At 40.8% G+C, this 16,919-nt stretch overlaps 1 protein-coding gene across 1 annotated transcript in view; it reads left to right on the top strand.

Moving 5' to 3' along the window:
- The window catches only part of LOC120538758 (cytochrome P450 2B4-like), a 53,042-nt gene that overhangs the window by 20,784 nt on the left and 15,339 nt on the right, over nucleotides 1-16,919 (top strand). Inside the window, exon 3 of the mRNA XM_039768212.1 lies at nucleotides 10,537-10,686. Coding sequence (XP_039624146.1) covers nucleotides 10,537-10,686 — 150 coding nt within the window. The remainder of the gene's footprint in view (nucleotides 1-10,536; nucleotides 10,687-16,919) is intronic.

Genomic DNA, 16,919 nt, shown 5'->3' on the forward strand with positions numbered 1-16,919 from the left:
GCCCGTGGGCTCTTATGTGCCCTAAAACCCCTGTGTGCGTCCAGGTGTCCGTGTGTGTGTGTCTTCTGGTGAAGTGAGAAAATTAAAGACATATTAATGGATGCATATTACAGCCACATACAAGCCAGTATTACTGTAGGAGAAAATATTACGGACGTATGCCACCCAAAAAAGGACACGTCAATTAGGACAAAAGACACAGACAATCAAATCCTATATAAGCAACATCTCCTGGAAGAACGGTCAGCTCAACAAGTAAACATCAACAAAAGATACACTGAAAGACAAAGAAAAATACGAGCAAATGGATCGATTGAAGAAAAAGAAAGTGACTGTCAGAAAAACGCTAAAAGAGAAAGACCCAGAAGAGCAAACCTTAGAAAAGGTTGGCATTTACTTGCCAGAGCCAGTATTCAGCCATGGTCAGTTATATATTGCATTATCAAGAGTTAGAAGTTTTCCAGATGTTGTTGTCAAGGTTGTAGAGATTCCTGAACAAGGCAAAATGTTGCCAAACTCAGACAGAATATTTACAAGAAATGTTGTCTATAATGAAATTGTATAGAAAAATTTCATGAGGTAAAAAAATTGAAAATTTTACCTAAATATCTTCTTCAGATATTGTGTCTTACAGATTGTTACAAAGTTTTACACTAAGGCAATATTAATTATACTTACTTACTGTATTGTCATGTATGTTTCTATTTTATTTTTATTATTATTTTACTTTAGGCTTCTTGAAAAAATATTTTTGACAAAAAATTAAGACAAGAAACAGAATGAGGTTAAGGTTCCTTACCATTTAATATAGATTGTTCCTACTAATGTTCTAGCGCCCGTTATTGTAACGGGCTTAATGTCTTGTGTATGTATGTGTATATGTGTGTGTATGTGTGTATATATATATATATATATATATATATATATATATATATATATATATATATATATATATGAAATCTTCATTTGGATCTTGATCTTTGTTTTGTCCGCAAAGGATTTAGAAGAAGAAGCCCCAAATGGCAGTAGAGAGACAGCTTAAACATAGGCATTGCGTTAAGAATCTCCTCCAGGCTTATACTACTGAAGACTGTAGTACTCCAGTCACACCTCAAAACACAGACATTCAAACTAAATAAATTGTTGTGCTTTAAATTAACTAAAGAGATCTTCATTTAGATCTTGATCTTTGTTTGTCCGCGAATTCCACATCACGCGTAGACCACCTTCCAGTTTAGTACATTGTTGTTACTCACGGATGTCAACAATGTGCCGGAATAACGAAAGGGGTGGTGGACAGTTTAGTTTAGTTTGGTTAGCTCCTGAGGCCTGGTTAGAGGATGTGATTGCCGAAGATAAAAGGTATGTGCCTACGTAACATATGAATGAAAGAAAGACAGTAAAATGAATGACAACGTAACAGCACGTTCCAGAAATTATTATTGTTCCGTTGTAGCCGGTGAGTGCTGCGCGTCTCACAGTTGTACCGTGGCTTGCTCACATGTCAGTGAAGTGATCCCTATTTATGCTTTAAAGAGCCTGGATACCTATGTGTCCCCCTTTTATAACCATTGCTCCGTGTATATTGCCTTACTCTTTGGATTGCCACAAGGCAACCTGCGAGATTGGAGAAAGGTTGAGAATACATCGTGAGAGGAAACAATAGCGTCGTGAAAAACGAGACGGACTGTAAATGCACAGAAGCAGAAATGCTCCTACACCACCACATAATTACTATTCGGACAGTGATTCTGAGTAGGCCGTTCCTATCGAATCAATATCCAAGGGTTTTCTTGTGTAATTTTGTTTCCTTTATAACTTTAACACCCGCAACGTAGTTAGGAGTACATGGCTAGTGTAAGAGCCAATCTTAGAAAGTTAAAGTTTTGAGTTAAACTCATATTGATGTTTGCTTAATTTGAATAGAATATTAATGTCTTTCATAGTCATAGCTTATGGTATAGTCTTTTCCCCCTATAGTTAACAAGAGATAGAACCTTCTTACTATAACTGAATAACAGTGTAATAATAAGCCCAGTTTGTTTGGAACAGGTCTCAGTAAAGAGGGACTTGAAAGATCCATTTTAAGCTTAGAAATGGGATAAGCATACAGTTTTCTGACCGTTTTGAAATGGTCCAGAAATGTTAAGTAAATAGTAACGATTTGAGATGTAACAAGATTTAAGCTTAGAATTCAACTTTTCTTAACATTAATTTTCCCTTTTTTGCTATTTTAATTTTCTTTTTTTTGTGTGATCTGTCTTACTTTAAAACTTAACTAAACTTTCAAAAATGAAGATATTTTGTCTGTGGAATCATTTCTGCGCATCAGGCTTTTGTTGAATCCCATTTTTTGAGTTGAAGCTGCAGAACTTTGGTAATTTTGGGAAAACACAGCTACAGCTAGTATAGTATATATATTGTGAAAGAACGAGTCTCAACACACTTAAAAAAAGGTTTGGGGCAGCCACCCATATATTGTTCCTAGCTGCAAAAGGATTAATTTCAACACAGCGATGTTGCTTGTTTGAGTTCCCACACTGAACTGATTTAGTTAGCCAAGATGGAGGATTTTATATTCTGTAACCCGGAAGTGACGTCAGTCTGGGTGCCGGAACAGGAAATAATGTCAGGTCAGGCAGGTCTTCCTGTATTTGATCTGCAGAAATAACAGACAAAGGTTTAGAGCACCCAGCCACCCCCTAGCCTGGCGGGTAATTACCTCCACTTGGTCCATTCAGCTCGCTCCTAGTTGCACGTGTGTTACACGACCTCCCCCCAGCCCAGACCCATCAGGTAGGGTGTTCCTGCTCGTAAAGTCTTGGCACCAGGAAAGGGTATCTGCATTGGCCTGCAGTAGACCTCAACGATAAATGACTGAAAACTTATAAGGCTGTAGGTCCAAAAACCACCTCGTGACTCGTGGATTTGAATCCCTGTGTAACGCCATCCACTGCAACAGTGCATGGTCAGTCACCAGGGTGAATTCCCGACCCAGGAGGAAGTACCTCAGCTGCATAATCGCCCATTTAATCGCCAAAGCCTCCCGCTCCACTGTTGCATACCTGGTCTCTCGGTCCAACAGTTTCCGACTCAGGTACATAACGATGTGTTCCACTCCATCGATACTTTGGCTCAGCACAGTACCAAGACCTGTGTCCGAAGCATCCATCTGGAAAATGAAAGACAAAGTAAAATCGGGTGCCTTCAAAATAGGAGCTGACGGAAGGTCCTGCTTAAGGTCACTAAATGCAGCATCTGTATCATCATCCCAAACCACGTAGTTAGGTTTCCCCTTGTTTGTCAGGTTTGTCAAGGGTGGTGCTCTCTCGGAAAACCGGGGTACAAACCGGCCATAATAACCCGCTAAGCGGAGAAATGCTTGTACCTGCCGCTTGGTTATCAGACGGGGCCAACTCACTATGGCATCTATTTTGGAGCATTGTGCTTTGACCATACCCCAGCCCACTAGGTAACCTAAATATTTGGCTTTGACCAATCCAAAATAGCATTTCTTTGAATTAATATGAAGTCTGGCATTCACTAGTGTCCGTAATACAGCATCAACATGCAGTAGATGTTCCTTCCAGGTGCTGGAATAGATGACAACGTCATCCAGGTAGGCAGCACTGTACGAATTATGGGGTCAGAGCACTTTGTCCACCAGACGTTGGAAGGTAGCGAGTGCCCCATGTAATCCGAATGGAAGTACACGATACTGGCAATGTCCACTAGGAGTGCTAAACGCAGTCTTTTCCTTTGCAGAGTCCATTAAGGGAACCTGCCAGTACACTTTTGTCATATCAAGAGTAGTCAAAAATTTGCCATGTCCTAGCCACTCATGGCATCGGATAGGCATTGAATTGGGAGACTTGGTTAAGCCAACGGAAGTCATTGCAAAACCTTCAACTTCCGTCTGGCTTTTTGACCAACATGATGGGACTGTCCCAGGGACTAAAACTTTACTCTATCACACCTAGATCCAGCATTCGTTTGATCTCCAACTCCACGTCTGCCTTTTTTGCTTCGGGAATCCGATATGGGCGTTCTCTGACTATAACCCCTGGTTTCATCACTATGTCATGCACAACCAGGGAGGTTCGTTCAGGATTTTTGCTCACTATCTCTGGGACAGAGAGGATAACTGCTTCAAGCTCCTGTCGCTGTTGGCTAGTCAAATCATCCCCGAAGTTAAGGTGTAATTTGTGAGTGAAGAGTGAGCAGGGCTGTCCTTCCACGGTTTCAGCAAATTGACATGATAAATCCGCTCTTTAGGTCGACAATTAGGTTGGATAATTAAATAATCGACCAGACCCTTCCACTCCTTAACTTCATATGGGCCTTGCCAATGAGCCAGTAATTTGGAGTATGAGGTAGGAACCAATACCATGACACGATCTCCCGGGTGGAACTCCCGAAGAGATGCGCCATGGTTATAACAATGAGCCAGGGTTGTTTGCGCCTTCTCCATTTGAGAATGTAGGATAAGTCTAGTTTTTGCAAATTTATCGCGTAATTGCGTGATATATTCAAGTATATTTACAGAGGGCAGGACCTCCTCTTCCCAGCCTTCTTTTAGTATATCCAATAAACCTGGGGTTGTCGTCCATACAATAATTCAAAGGGTGAGAACCCCTTGGAGGCTTGTGGGACTTCCCGGTATGCAAAAAGGACGGGGGGGACGGATCCCAGTTCCTTCCATCCTCATTGACTACTTTGTGTAGCATCTGTTTGAGAGTTTGATTAAACCTCTCGACTAGACCATCTGTTTGAGGATGATATACAGAGGTCTTTAAATGTTTTATTTTCAGTAACCTGGCTGTCTCCCTGAACGTCTCTGAGGTAAATGGAGTCCCTTGATCCGTCAGGATTTCTTTAGGGATCCCGACTTGCGCAAATACTCCTACCAACTTCCGTGCGATATTTTTGGACGTGGCTGAGCATAATGGAACAGCTTCAAGCTATTGGGTGGCAAAATCCACCAGGACCATTATGTATTTATGTCATCTGGCTGAAGGCTCTAGGGGTCCCACCAGGTCAACCCCGATACGTTCAAAAGGGACATCAATTAGGGGTAAAGGGATTAGAGGAATGTGCCGTAATTGACAGTCTGGACAGGACATGCAATAATGGCGGACCTCCTCATCAATCCCAGGCCAAAAAAATCGGAGCTTGATTCGCTGTAAAGATTTCTCGGGACCCAGATGGGCTCCCAGGAGGTGGGTATGAGCTACTTCACAGACTTGTCGCCGGTAAGTCCGTGGAACTAAGCGCAGTGACCTCATCCCTCCTTCATGATCTGCCACCCGATATAAAAAGTCATTATTTAATACAAATTTGGGGACCTTGTGGCATGGGATGTGTTGTGCGCTGGCCATCTACTAAGACTACTGCATTTTTTGGAAATTTAAGGGAGTCATCATTTCATTGCTCCCTTTTAAATGAAGCCAGTGTCTGCCTAAATTGAAATTGCAGACGACTGAGGGGATCAGACTCAACCTCAAGGGGCGTGGTTTCAGACCGTGCCGGCGCAGCGCTTGGAGATGACGTATCACTCTGCGACGTTCCGGCTGTTTCCCCTGTTCCCCTCATTCTGTTCCCCTGTTGGCTGTGTACACGGCGTGGAGATAGCTGAGGACGCAGAATCAGCATCCATAACAAGACCTAGTGTTTTTTTAGGGATAGCGAGTGTTATGCCACAGTTGTTTTTCTGACCAATCTCTACCCAGTATCAAGGGGAATGGAGGATTGTCATGCACCGCCACTATTATTTTTTTCAAAATGCTGTTTTGGCAGATGTAGCAGCGGGCAGATTTGTACGATCGGATGTCCCCATGAATACAGGTTAGATGGGTCTTTATTTTTTACCTTTGTTACAGCAACACTAAATGGCGAGCAACAATGGTAATGTTACTGCCAGAGTCAAATAAAGATGGTACTTTAAGGCCATTGCCAAGCGCTTCTCACATATGAGAAAAGGCCAGAGGATTAGCAGGAGCACTCCGCCCCCTGTTCTGCGTCTCCCTGCAGACCCTTGTGTCTCCTCAAGAAGCCCTCCGCCGCGCATCTGAGTTTTCCAAAGCAAGACTCTAAATTAGAGGCACAGCTACCTCTGGGTTCACAGGGATTCCGTTCTGGTTCTCAAAAGTTGGTTTCCTCCCGCAAGGTGTTAATGATCCCCAGTAGGGTGATCATTTTATTATATGAATGACCACAGGTTAGCTGGGTGAGTTTAGTGGGTAGGTCATTTATTATTATTGCACAGGACACCTTTTCCACAATGTTTCGGGCATTTTTATTATATGGCCGTAGCCAACACCCGACTTTTTTCCATAGTGTCATGGCCTGTCCTTGGAGGGATTCCTCTGGGTTATATTCCCAATTTATTATCTCCCTCACCTGCCGACCCAGGACACCCCCACCTTTCTCAAAGCATATTTTCTTTGTTGGTTTCTTTGGGTCAGTCCTCATCCTCAGGAGCCCATAATAGGTCTCCACTGTGTTCCTTTCAGAACCTGGCCCTCGTCTGTAGGTCTTCTGCCTACGCTCCCAGGTTCTCTTTAAGGAGAACTGGGTCGGAACATACTCCAGATCCCCCCAACACACACTGTCAGACCCCAGCTCGGCAACACAAGAACGGTACTCTCCTACCTGATAGGTCTTTAGTGGTCCATCACGATGGTGTGTTGAGACATAATGTTGGTTTGGCTTCCAATTTCACCAGGAGGCCATTCCTGCTGACTACGCTACTGTGAAAGAATAAGTCTCAACACACTTAAAAAAGGTTTGGGACAGCAACCCGTATATTGTTCCTAGCTGCAAAAGGTTTAATTTCAACACAGCAATGTTGCTTGTTTGAGTTCCCACACTGAACTGATTTAATTAGCCAAGATGGAGGATTTTATATTCTGTAACCCGGAAGTGACGTCAGTCTGGGTGCCGGAACAGGAAGTGACGTCAGTCTGGGTGCCAGAACAGGAAATGGCATCAGGTCAAGCAGGTTTTCCCGTATTTGATCTGCAGAAAAAACAGACAAAGGTTTAGAGCACCCAGCCACCCCCTGGCCTGGCGAGTAATTACCTCCACTTGGTCCATTCAGCTCGCTCTCCTAGTCACACGCGTGTGACAGTGTGTGTGTATATATATATATATATATATATATATATATATATATATATATATATATATATATATATATATATATATATATATATATATATATATATATATATATATATATATATATATATATATATATAGTGGCGGATGGCTGGGGTTGGTACCCAGCGGGACGCCCAGGTGGACCGGAGGAGGGCTTGCACCTCCTCCAGACCACAAGGGGGCGACTGCCCTGGTTGTGTTTGGGGCCACGGGTAGAGGGCTTGGAAGCCCAATCCTGTAGGGGCCCGTGGTCACCACCAGGGGGTGCCCCAATACCTTGGGAGCCCTGGACCTCAGCACTTCCACCACACCAGGAAGTGCTGGGGGGAAGAGGAGCAGGGACACCCGAAGGACTTCCGGCTATACAGCTGGTGCTTCCGCCACACGGGGGTGTGTCGGCGGAGGCTCATCAGGAAGCACCTGGACCCATCCGGGGATGCATAAAAGGGGCCACCTCCCTCCATTCGATGGCGAGAGTCAGGTGGAAGTGGACAGAGCTCGGAGGAGAGGAGTGAAGGTGGTCTGCAGACGGAAAAGGCATTGTGTTGGCCAGGACGAAAAGGGTTGATTGGTGCACTTACGACTTGTATATAATAGCTGTAAATAAACGTGTGTATGGAGAAAGAACATGTTTACCTGTCTGTGTCCGGGCTGTACCCCACAATATATATATATATATATATATATATATATATATATATATATATATATATATATATATATATATATATATATATATATATATATATATATAGTAATCCTCCTATAATGTTTGAGACATGCCAATGACAGGTATATCAAAACAGTCAAATTTAGTACTTTGTTGCATATCCTTGGCATGCAATAGCTGCTTGAAGTATGAGAATCATAGTCATCACAAGGTGCGGAGTATCTTTTTTGATGATGCTGTGCAAAGCTTCTAATGCAGTCCTCCTTTTGCTTGTATCCTTATTTTTTTTTTTTCTTTAGCATACGGAAGGTGTATTATCGTAGTATTTCCCTCTACTTACCCTTTACATGATTTTTTAAAGGGAAAGTGTACTTGTCAACTTCATTACCAGGTTGGTCTACTGTTGCACTTTAAGATTAACACAAACATACATAGCTATACGCATACACACAGAAACTCAACAGTGCCTTATGAATGACAAACACACAGCTGGTTATCTCTAGCACTTTAAACCACACAAGTGCCTTAGGAATAATACAACTTGCCACTCTCTCAGCACTTCAAGAGACTTACTTATTATCCACATGAACAACATCTTCTTCTTCTTCTTCCGGCTGCTCCTGTACAATGTTTTAATAATATTTCAGACATAAATATTAGTTTTGGTCTCCAAGAATTCATTAAAACATACAAAGGCTCAGCACTCTTGACTGCAGGCCATTTATCAGCCAAGAATGCCTTACTTTACATACTCTTCCCTAGTATGTGGTGGAGCTCTCATCCGCAGCCCTTAATTAACCTCGCACTAAAAAGGTAATGGCAAATCTTTGGCTGCACCAGGTGCTCAATGAAATCTACCTTATTTTTCCAATCACTCTAGACATCAAAACAAAGCATAGAAAGTTAAAAGGCAGTATGGTATTTATTATAGAAATAATAATACCAGTAAAACAAAGAATAATAGAAAATAGGACTGATAGTAAAGTCTGGATATATATAGTCTTTAGAAAAACCTTACAAAAAGTTAAAGATGACAAGGATGAATGTCGTAGATGGTTTATGATCTAGCATTTGTAGTTATTCATTAGATGCTTTTCTGACAATCCGATGGAAACGGCTCTGTTCTCTTCTGACGTCTTAATCCCTTCTTCCTCCCTCCTTTCTTACTATATCGCTACTCAGACAAGGCATATTTATTCTAAAATTCTGCCGAGGGGTTTTGCAAGATGTGATTGTTAGATATTCTGATTAGCTGGGTGTCAATATGATGAATGAATTTACTGTCTGTTTTCCCAAACAAACCTTTTATGTCCTCTGAGGTATCGGCAGGTCTTCTTTTCCCAGGCTGTAAAATAATTAGATGTCAATCCTTTCTCAGGTTATAAAGTAATTGATAGCCTGAACCACCAGCATGTCTTCCTTTCTTAGTTGGAACAACTGTTTTAAAAGTGAGATATAACTGGGAAGAAGACATGCTTTGATTTGTCCTGAATGGAGTTCATCTTACCCCATAACAGAAGGCTTGCTCAATGGGTGATTGGCTTGGCTATTCAAGAATTTTCCATTATTTAGCTTTGAAAAACTTCAGTGTTGCCTTAGCATTATGTTTGGGATCATTATCTTGTTTTAGGATGAAACACCAAAAAGATGTTTCTATACACCTCAAAATTGATTGTGCAATTGATTGTTTTGTCAGCAATGCTATCATCAATGGAGATAAGTGTGCCAGTACGTGTGGCAGTCATACATGCCCAAGCCATAACACTCCCACTACCATGTTTAACAGATGAGGTGGTATGCTTTGGATCTTGGGCAGCTCCTTTTTATCTCTCTGCTTTTGGCATCACTCTGTCATCAGCAGTGGAGGTCTTCTTTGGCCTACCAGTTCATCTGCGATTACTGAACCCACCAGTATGTTCTTTCTTCCTAGTGATATTCCAGACAGTTGACTTAGGTAATCCTAAGGTTTTACAGATGTCTCTAATAATGGTTTTGTTCTTGTTTTTTCAGCCTCATAATAGATTTTTTGTCTTTCATTGGCTCAGCTCTTGTCTTCATGTTGAACAATGGCAACTACAGACAGCAAAGGCAGTTGAAATGAAATAGGACGAGGGTTGTAAAAACATATACAATAAATTTAGCCAGGGAATTAATTTTGATAAATTGTCAATGGTTGTGTCTTCCTGATTCAAATGATTGTCCAGTAATGAAAAGATCACAAGATGAACTGCTTCCTTTGTGAAAATGATTAGTGGCCCCATTCTAAGGCATCCAACTTTTATCTTTTAAAGGATGAAGGAGTGAAGACAGAGAGGAGAGAGTACACCAGAGGTAGTGGGGATGATGTGGATTTCTAGTAGAAGAATTTCATTGGAGGATACTGATTGGGGCCCATGCCCCCAAAATTTTTTGCCATCTTAGTACCTCATCATATTATCACTACATTTTTAATTTAATTAGTAAAATCTAAAGTTTTTAACCAAAGTTGCCATTTATATACAGAACCAGTTTGTAAATCATTTGAATTATGTTCTTTTGGAATTGCAGAACTGCATTATTAAAGAATTCCAAAAATAAAATGAGAGGAATCTGCAAATTATAAAAATCTTAAGTAAGCACAAACATGTGCCTTAGTATGCAGTATTTTAGTGTCAAAGATTGTTGGTGATTTAGTAATAAAATTCACTTTCATGTCTTTTTTGCAGGGCTAGCTTTCACTAATGGGGAGCGCTGGAAGCAGCTCCGTCGTTTCTCTCTCTCCACATTCAGGGATTTTGGGATGGGGAAGAGGAGCATTGAGGAGTGGATCCAAGAAGAAGCTCGGTATCTTGTAGAGGAAGTTCGAAAAAGCATAGGTGAGTAGAGCTGAATTTCCAAGGCAAACTTGTAATGGCAACCACTTCTTTAACAGAAAGAGGAGATTCAAAAGGAACTCAGACTGGAGCCTTTCCATTATCTGTTCTTCATGCCTTCTGCAGCAGCAGTGAAAGTGTACCTCCAAGAGGCTGAGTAACCACTATTTAAACATCCTGCTATCCTACACTGTCTTAAACACATTTTTCAAACTTTAACCTTCGTTTCTTTTTTAGATTAAATCATAACTATTGGAACTATTGGAACACAAAAAAATGTACAATTGATCATTAAAATATAGTATCTCAATTAGCTGGTTTTTGAAATTGAAAGTACAGTATTTGTTTTATCTTGCCCAAGAGTAGGTGTGTATCTGAGGTTTGCACTTTCTTGAGTTCAGTTTGGAGAGTCATTTTTTTGATAATTTAGGATATTCCTTTGAACATTGCAGTTTGGAAACATAATGTCTTAAAAGAGATGTTATTTAAATGGGAAGTTAAGGCTTTCAGTGTTCACTTATCATAATTGGGGAAACAATTACAGTTGACCTATGTATTACTTTTAAATGCCACCCCATATAAAGTTTTTTCTTCTCTTGTGTCAAGTGTCATACATGGAGGTTATGGCTGTTTACGCTTACAATAATCTTAAAATTGAAATTTTAGGTTCAAAATTACACAGATGAGTATTCATTTCTTGAAGGCCAGATATTAAGAGCATAAGGGCTCTTTTAGTGGTTCATTAAAGAACAATCGTGTACAGTATGAATTGCTTCTGGTAACAAATATTTTAAAATTTTAAAGCTTTACTTCGGAGAAACTTAACTATCCAAGCTCATTTTTTCTATAAAGCATAATAATGATGGTCAAAGAAGTTAGTTATGATCAACTGATGTTATAAGTCTAACAGATAACAGTGATGGAGTGAAAAAGATTTTTTTTTTTAACTCTGCTGATAAAGTAAATTATTTGTCCACAACATGGCAGAAGTGAGAGATTTAAGGGGAGGAAAAGATGCAGTGGGTAGAAAGAGTGAAACCAAATATGTTCAAAACATAAGAGAATATGTTTACCAAATAAGAGGAGATAATTCAACCCATCCAGCTCAAGTGGTTAGTTTATTCTTAAAGTGTCCCCTATAATATTAAAAAGTTTTAAATATAACCTTTTCAACTTTACACTGTGTGCACAATTATTAGGCAAGGGAGTATTTTGACCATATCATCATTTTTAATGCGTATATTCCAACTCCAAGCTGTATTAACTTGAATGCTTATTGGATTTAAGCACGTCAGGTGATGTGTATTTGTGTAATGAGGGAGGGTGTGGCCTAAGGAGATCAACACCCTATATCAAGGTGTGCAGAATTATTAGGCAGCTAGTTTTCCTCAGGCAAAATGGGCCAAAAAAGAGATTTAACTGACTCTGAAAAGTCAAAAATTGTAAAAAGTCTTTCAGAGGGATGCAGCACTTTTGGAATTGCTAAGATATTGGTGTGTGATCACAGAACCATCAAACATTTTGTTGCAAATAGTCAACAGGGTCGCAAGAAACGTGTTGAGAACAAAAGACACAAATTAGCTGCCAAAGATTTGAGAAGAATCAAACGTGAAGCTACCAGGAACCCATTATCCTCCAGTACTTTCATATTCCAGAGCTGCAACCTACCTGGAGTGCCCAGAAGTACAAGGTGTTCAGTGCTCAAAGACATGGCCAAGGTAAGGAGGGCTGAAACCCAACCACCACTGAACAAGAAACATAAGTTGAAACGTCAAAACTGGGCCAAGAAATATCTGAAGACAGATTTTTTCAAAGGTTTTATGGACCGATGAGATGAGAGTGACTCTTGATGGACCAGATGGATGGACCTGTGGATCAGTAATGGGCACAGAGCTCCACTCCAACGTGGAGGTGGGGTACTGGTATGAGCTGGTATTTTTAAAGATGAGCTAGTTGGACCTTTTGCATTGAAGATGAACTCAAAATCAACTCCCAAACCTACTGCCAGTTTTTCGAAGACACTTTCTTCAAACAGTGATACAGGAAAAAGACCATGATTTTTATGCAGGCCAATGCTCCATCACTTGCATCGAAGTTCTCCACTGCGTGGCCAGCCAGTAAAGGCCTTAAAGATGAAGGAATAATGACATGGCCCCCTTCCTCATCTGACCTAAACCCTATCGAGAACTTGTGGGCACTTCTTAAACGCTAGATTTACGGGGGAGAAAAACAATACACCTCTCTGAAGAGTGTCTGGGAGGCTGTAGTCACTGCTCCACAAAAAGCTGATCGTCAACAGATCAAGAAACTGACAGACTCCATGAATGGAAAGGCTTATGACTGTTATTGGAAAGAAGGGTGGCTATATTGGTCATTGATTGATTGATTTATTTTTTTGAAATGTCAGAGATGTTTATTTGTAAATTTTGAGGTGTTTGTTTATTATTCTCACTATAACAGATGAAAATAAACAAGTGAGATGGGAAAATTTTCATTTTTCCTTTAGTTGCATAATAAATCTGCACACTAATAGTTGCCTAATAATTGTGCGCACATATGTATTCCCCTGATGATGTTCACACTCACATTTCCGTTGTGAAACATTCAGGTTTCAGGTTTATTAACATTTTGGATTGACTGATAGCACTGTGTTTGTTCCATATTAAAATTAATCCTCCAAAATACAACTTGCCTAATAATTGTGCACACAGTGTATAACTAAGCAGATTGTTCCAGATTCTCAAAAAACTGTCTGTTGATTTTTTTTAGCAGTTCCTGGCTTCAGTGTTAAATACACTTCCCTTGAACTTGTGTCATAGAATATCTATCTATTAATCCATCCATCTATTTATTTTCTAAACCCAATTATCCAGAGCAGGGTTTTCAAGAAACTGGCATCTGTCCCACCAAGCATGGATTGCAATGCAGGAACAGTTCCTGGACAGGGTGCCAGACCATTGCAGGGTAAACACACACTTGGACAGAAATACACACTCAGGACAAAGTAGCATACAAATCATTGCCTAATTGTAAAAATTGTGGTGGATCAGTTTTATGAATTCCATTAATGATTCTGGAAACCTGGTTTGAATCCAAATACAGCCTTCTCTGCTCAAGACATCACCTTTGTCCTAATTGCTCTTCTTGGCACAGAGCTCATCAGTCTTTCTTGTTATCAAAACCTGTTCACAATTCTCCAGATCCACCAAATTGAACTTGACACTGTCGATTTCTCTTTACATCCCAAACATATACATATTAGATCTATTGGAGATTTGAAATTAAACATTTGTTGCTGCACGTGTATGTGTGTGACAGATCCCAGTAATGAACTAGTGCTTTCTAAAGGGCTGGCTTCTGTCTTGTCCTTAATTCTGCTGGATAAGGATGAATCCTGAACTGGATTATAGTTTTTAGAATAAAATCTAATATTTTATTGTCATTTTTAATTTCTTCTACATCTTTTATTGATGTAAATAATGATACTACACATCATTAATGAGATATAATTATGTTCAATGTTTCAACCCATTGAGTGCTATGTGTTGTAAGAAAGGTGCTATATTGCGCCCGACCCGACACAAATTGGACACGGGAGGCACGTGTAAAACAAATACTCTATTATCTTTCTTCAGCTGGAGGGCACGTCTTCCCCGTAATCCCTCTAGCCACAACACAGTCCCAAGCACTATTCACTCCTCTCTTTCACCACCACCACCATTCCTCCACAGCTTTGTCCTCCTTCCACCCAACTCTGGCCAACGAGTGGTGGTTTCTGGCTTCCTTTTATCAGACACCTGGAAGTGCTCCAGGAGGTTGATTGCTGGCCTCCAACTGCACTTCCAGGTACAGCGAAACCAGTGCCCAAACTAGTGTCCTGGTGCAGCACCCTCTGGCGGCGCCTGCAGAACCCCACAAAGCTGCACAGAACTCCAATCCCCATGAAGCCCTGGGGGAGTCCGAGGCACCACTGCAACCCAAGGATGCTGCCATCTAGCGTCCAGGGGGAGATACTGGGCTTCCCACCCTTGTCCGTCTGGCATATGTGGTGAAGGAGTGTCCCGGCCAGGCATGAGCCCCGGCCATCTGCCACAGTGTACAATCTTAGACAAAAGGATATAACGAAATGCCTATTTTGTGAAAAGGAAAAGCAGGTAACACATATGGGAGGGAAAGTAAGGCACAACGCCAGGGCAGATGAAAGGAGAAAAGATGAGAGTAGGAGTGAAAATGCTGGGAGAGATTTAAAAGTTAGTCAAGTCATTAAGACATGATAAAGTATGTGATCCCAGGGTGAGAATAAGCTTAGCTTCTTCTGATTTCCTGTGAAAAGTGTTTTAAATCCCTGTTAAAGATCACAAACCGAAATATCAGTTTGACTATGTTCAAAATATGTGAAGTGAATATTGCTGCTACTTCTTTGTCTTATCTTTGCACAATGTCTTGTCTTGTTTGTGTTTTAATTTTAAATTTAAATTTTAATTCTGGGCGGCACGGTGGCGCAGTGGTAGCGCTGCTGCCTCACAGTTAGGAGACCTGGGTTCGCTTCCCAGGTCCTCCCTGCATGGAGTTTGCATGTTCTCCCTGTGTCTGCGTGGGTTTCCTCCGGGCGCTCCGGTTTCCTCCCACTATCCAAAGACATGCAGGTTAGGTGGATTGGCGATTCTGAATTGGCCCTAGTGTGTGCTTGGTGTGTTTGTGTGTGTCCTGTGGCGGGTTGGCACCCTGCTCAGGATTGGTTCCTGCCTTGTGCCCTGTGTTGGCTGGGATTGGCTCCAGCAGACCCCCGTGACCCTGTATTCGGATTCAGAGGGTTAGGAAATGGATGGATGAATTTTAATTCTATTTCTAATTTATTATTTGCACTTTATCTTGTTACACTGTGGATACTGAGCTTCGCAATTTCGTCCACCTGTATACTTGTATACGGTTGAGATGACAAAGTTTGCTCTGACTTTTTTTGACTTTGAAGTGTTCTACCATAGGCTTTGTAAGGTTTTTGAAAGTTTGTTGTTTAATATTAAGTTTTTCAGGAGAATCCGATACAAGGGCACTGCTGGTGACATATTTGTAAGTGACACAGCTGCTCCTTTTACAGCTCAAACTGCATGGTGAGGAATTAGGCTCTGCTCTGTGAAGTGAACTGTGGACAAGAAGTTTGCCTAGGTTAGGTTGTCAAAGGCAAGAGATCTGGGAAGGGTTAGGAAAAAGGGCTCCTGTGGGAATATTTAGGGAATTTTAATTAATTACCAGTGGGAGAAAAAGAGTGCTAAGGTATAATGAGAGGGCCAGTGTTACTGAGGCTCCTCTTAGAGTGGATGTTACAAGGTCTCCTATTGCCTTGATTGATGGCCCTGTCCAGATGGCAGAGTCTAAGAAACTGTGAAAGAGCTCGACAGTTTTTTTAGTATGCTAAGGGTGGAAGGAGCTGTAAAGGATGTAACTGTGTGGGTCATTTGGATTGTAATAGACAGGGGTTTTAATTACTGGAAAGCTGATAGAAAGAATAATATCAATGAACAATAGAGTCCACAAAGCCCAAACCAGATAATTCAAAGTTTTAAAAAGAAAAGGAAATTTATTAACAAAAACTGCTAAATAACAGACAAAGAGAAAAATGAGAATACGAAAAATATCTAAGATATCTGGCATTCATAAGTGAAAAATGTGGAGTGGTTGGTCCAGTTATGCACTGTTCATAACATTCCGCCACTCACAATACAGATCAAGTTTCTCTTCATTCCTCTGCCCATCTTTCCACCATTTCTCTCTCCCCCTAACCCTAGTGGTGCCATTTTCACTAGCCATCACCCAGCTTCAAACTTGCTGCTCTCCTGGCTGAAAGATGCTTTTAAGACTGGGTCCAGGAACACTTCTTGGAAACTCTTACCAAATGCTTCAGAGTTAGTAGCCCACGATTCAAACACCTGTTTTGTTCATGAGCAGTTACAGACTTCCTGTTCTCCCATGTACTCTTGAGTGTAAACTACAGCATCCTCAAGAAGCCTAGGAAATCTTAACAGCACTATAAAATCTATTTTTACCAGTTCTACATTTACAATATATGAAGTAGTGGTTATGATTAAAGTTATAAGACATAACTTTTTACTTAAAAATTATACAAGTGTTGTTTCCCTTTCTTGCAATCCCTTTTTAGTGACATTCATTTATTATAGTTTCTGACAATTTCTGAATAAATACTGTGGCATGCAGGATAAGTGAGCTGTACTTCTTCA

The sequence above is a fragment of the Polypterus senegalus genome, chromosome 11 (genome assembly GCF_016835505.1).
Source record: "Polypterus senegalus isolate Bchr_013 chromosome 11, ASM1683550v1, whole genome shotgun sequence".
Taxonomy (NCBI): domain Eukaryota; kingdom Metazoa; phylum Chordata; class Cladistia; order Polypteriformes; family Polypteridae; genus Polypterus; species Polypterus senegalus.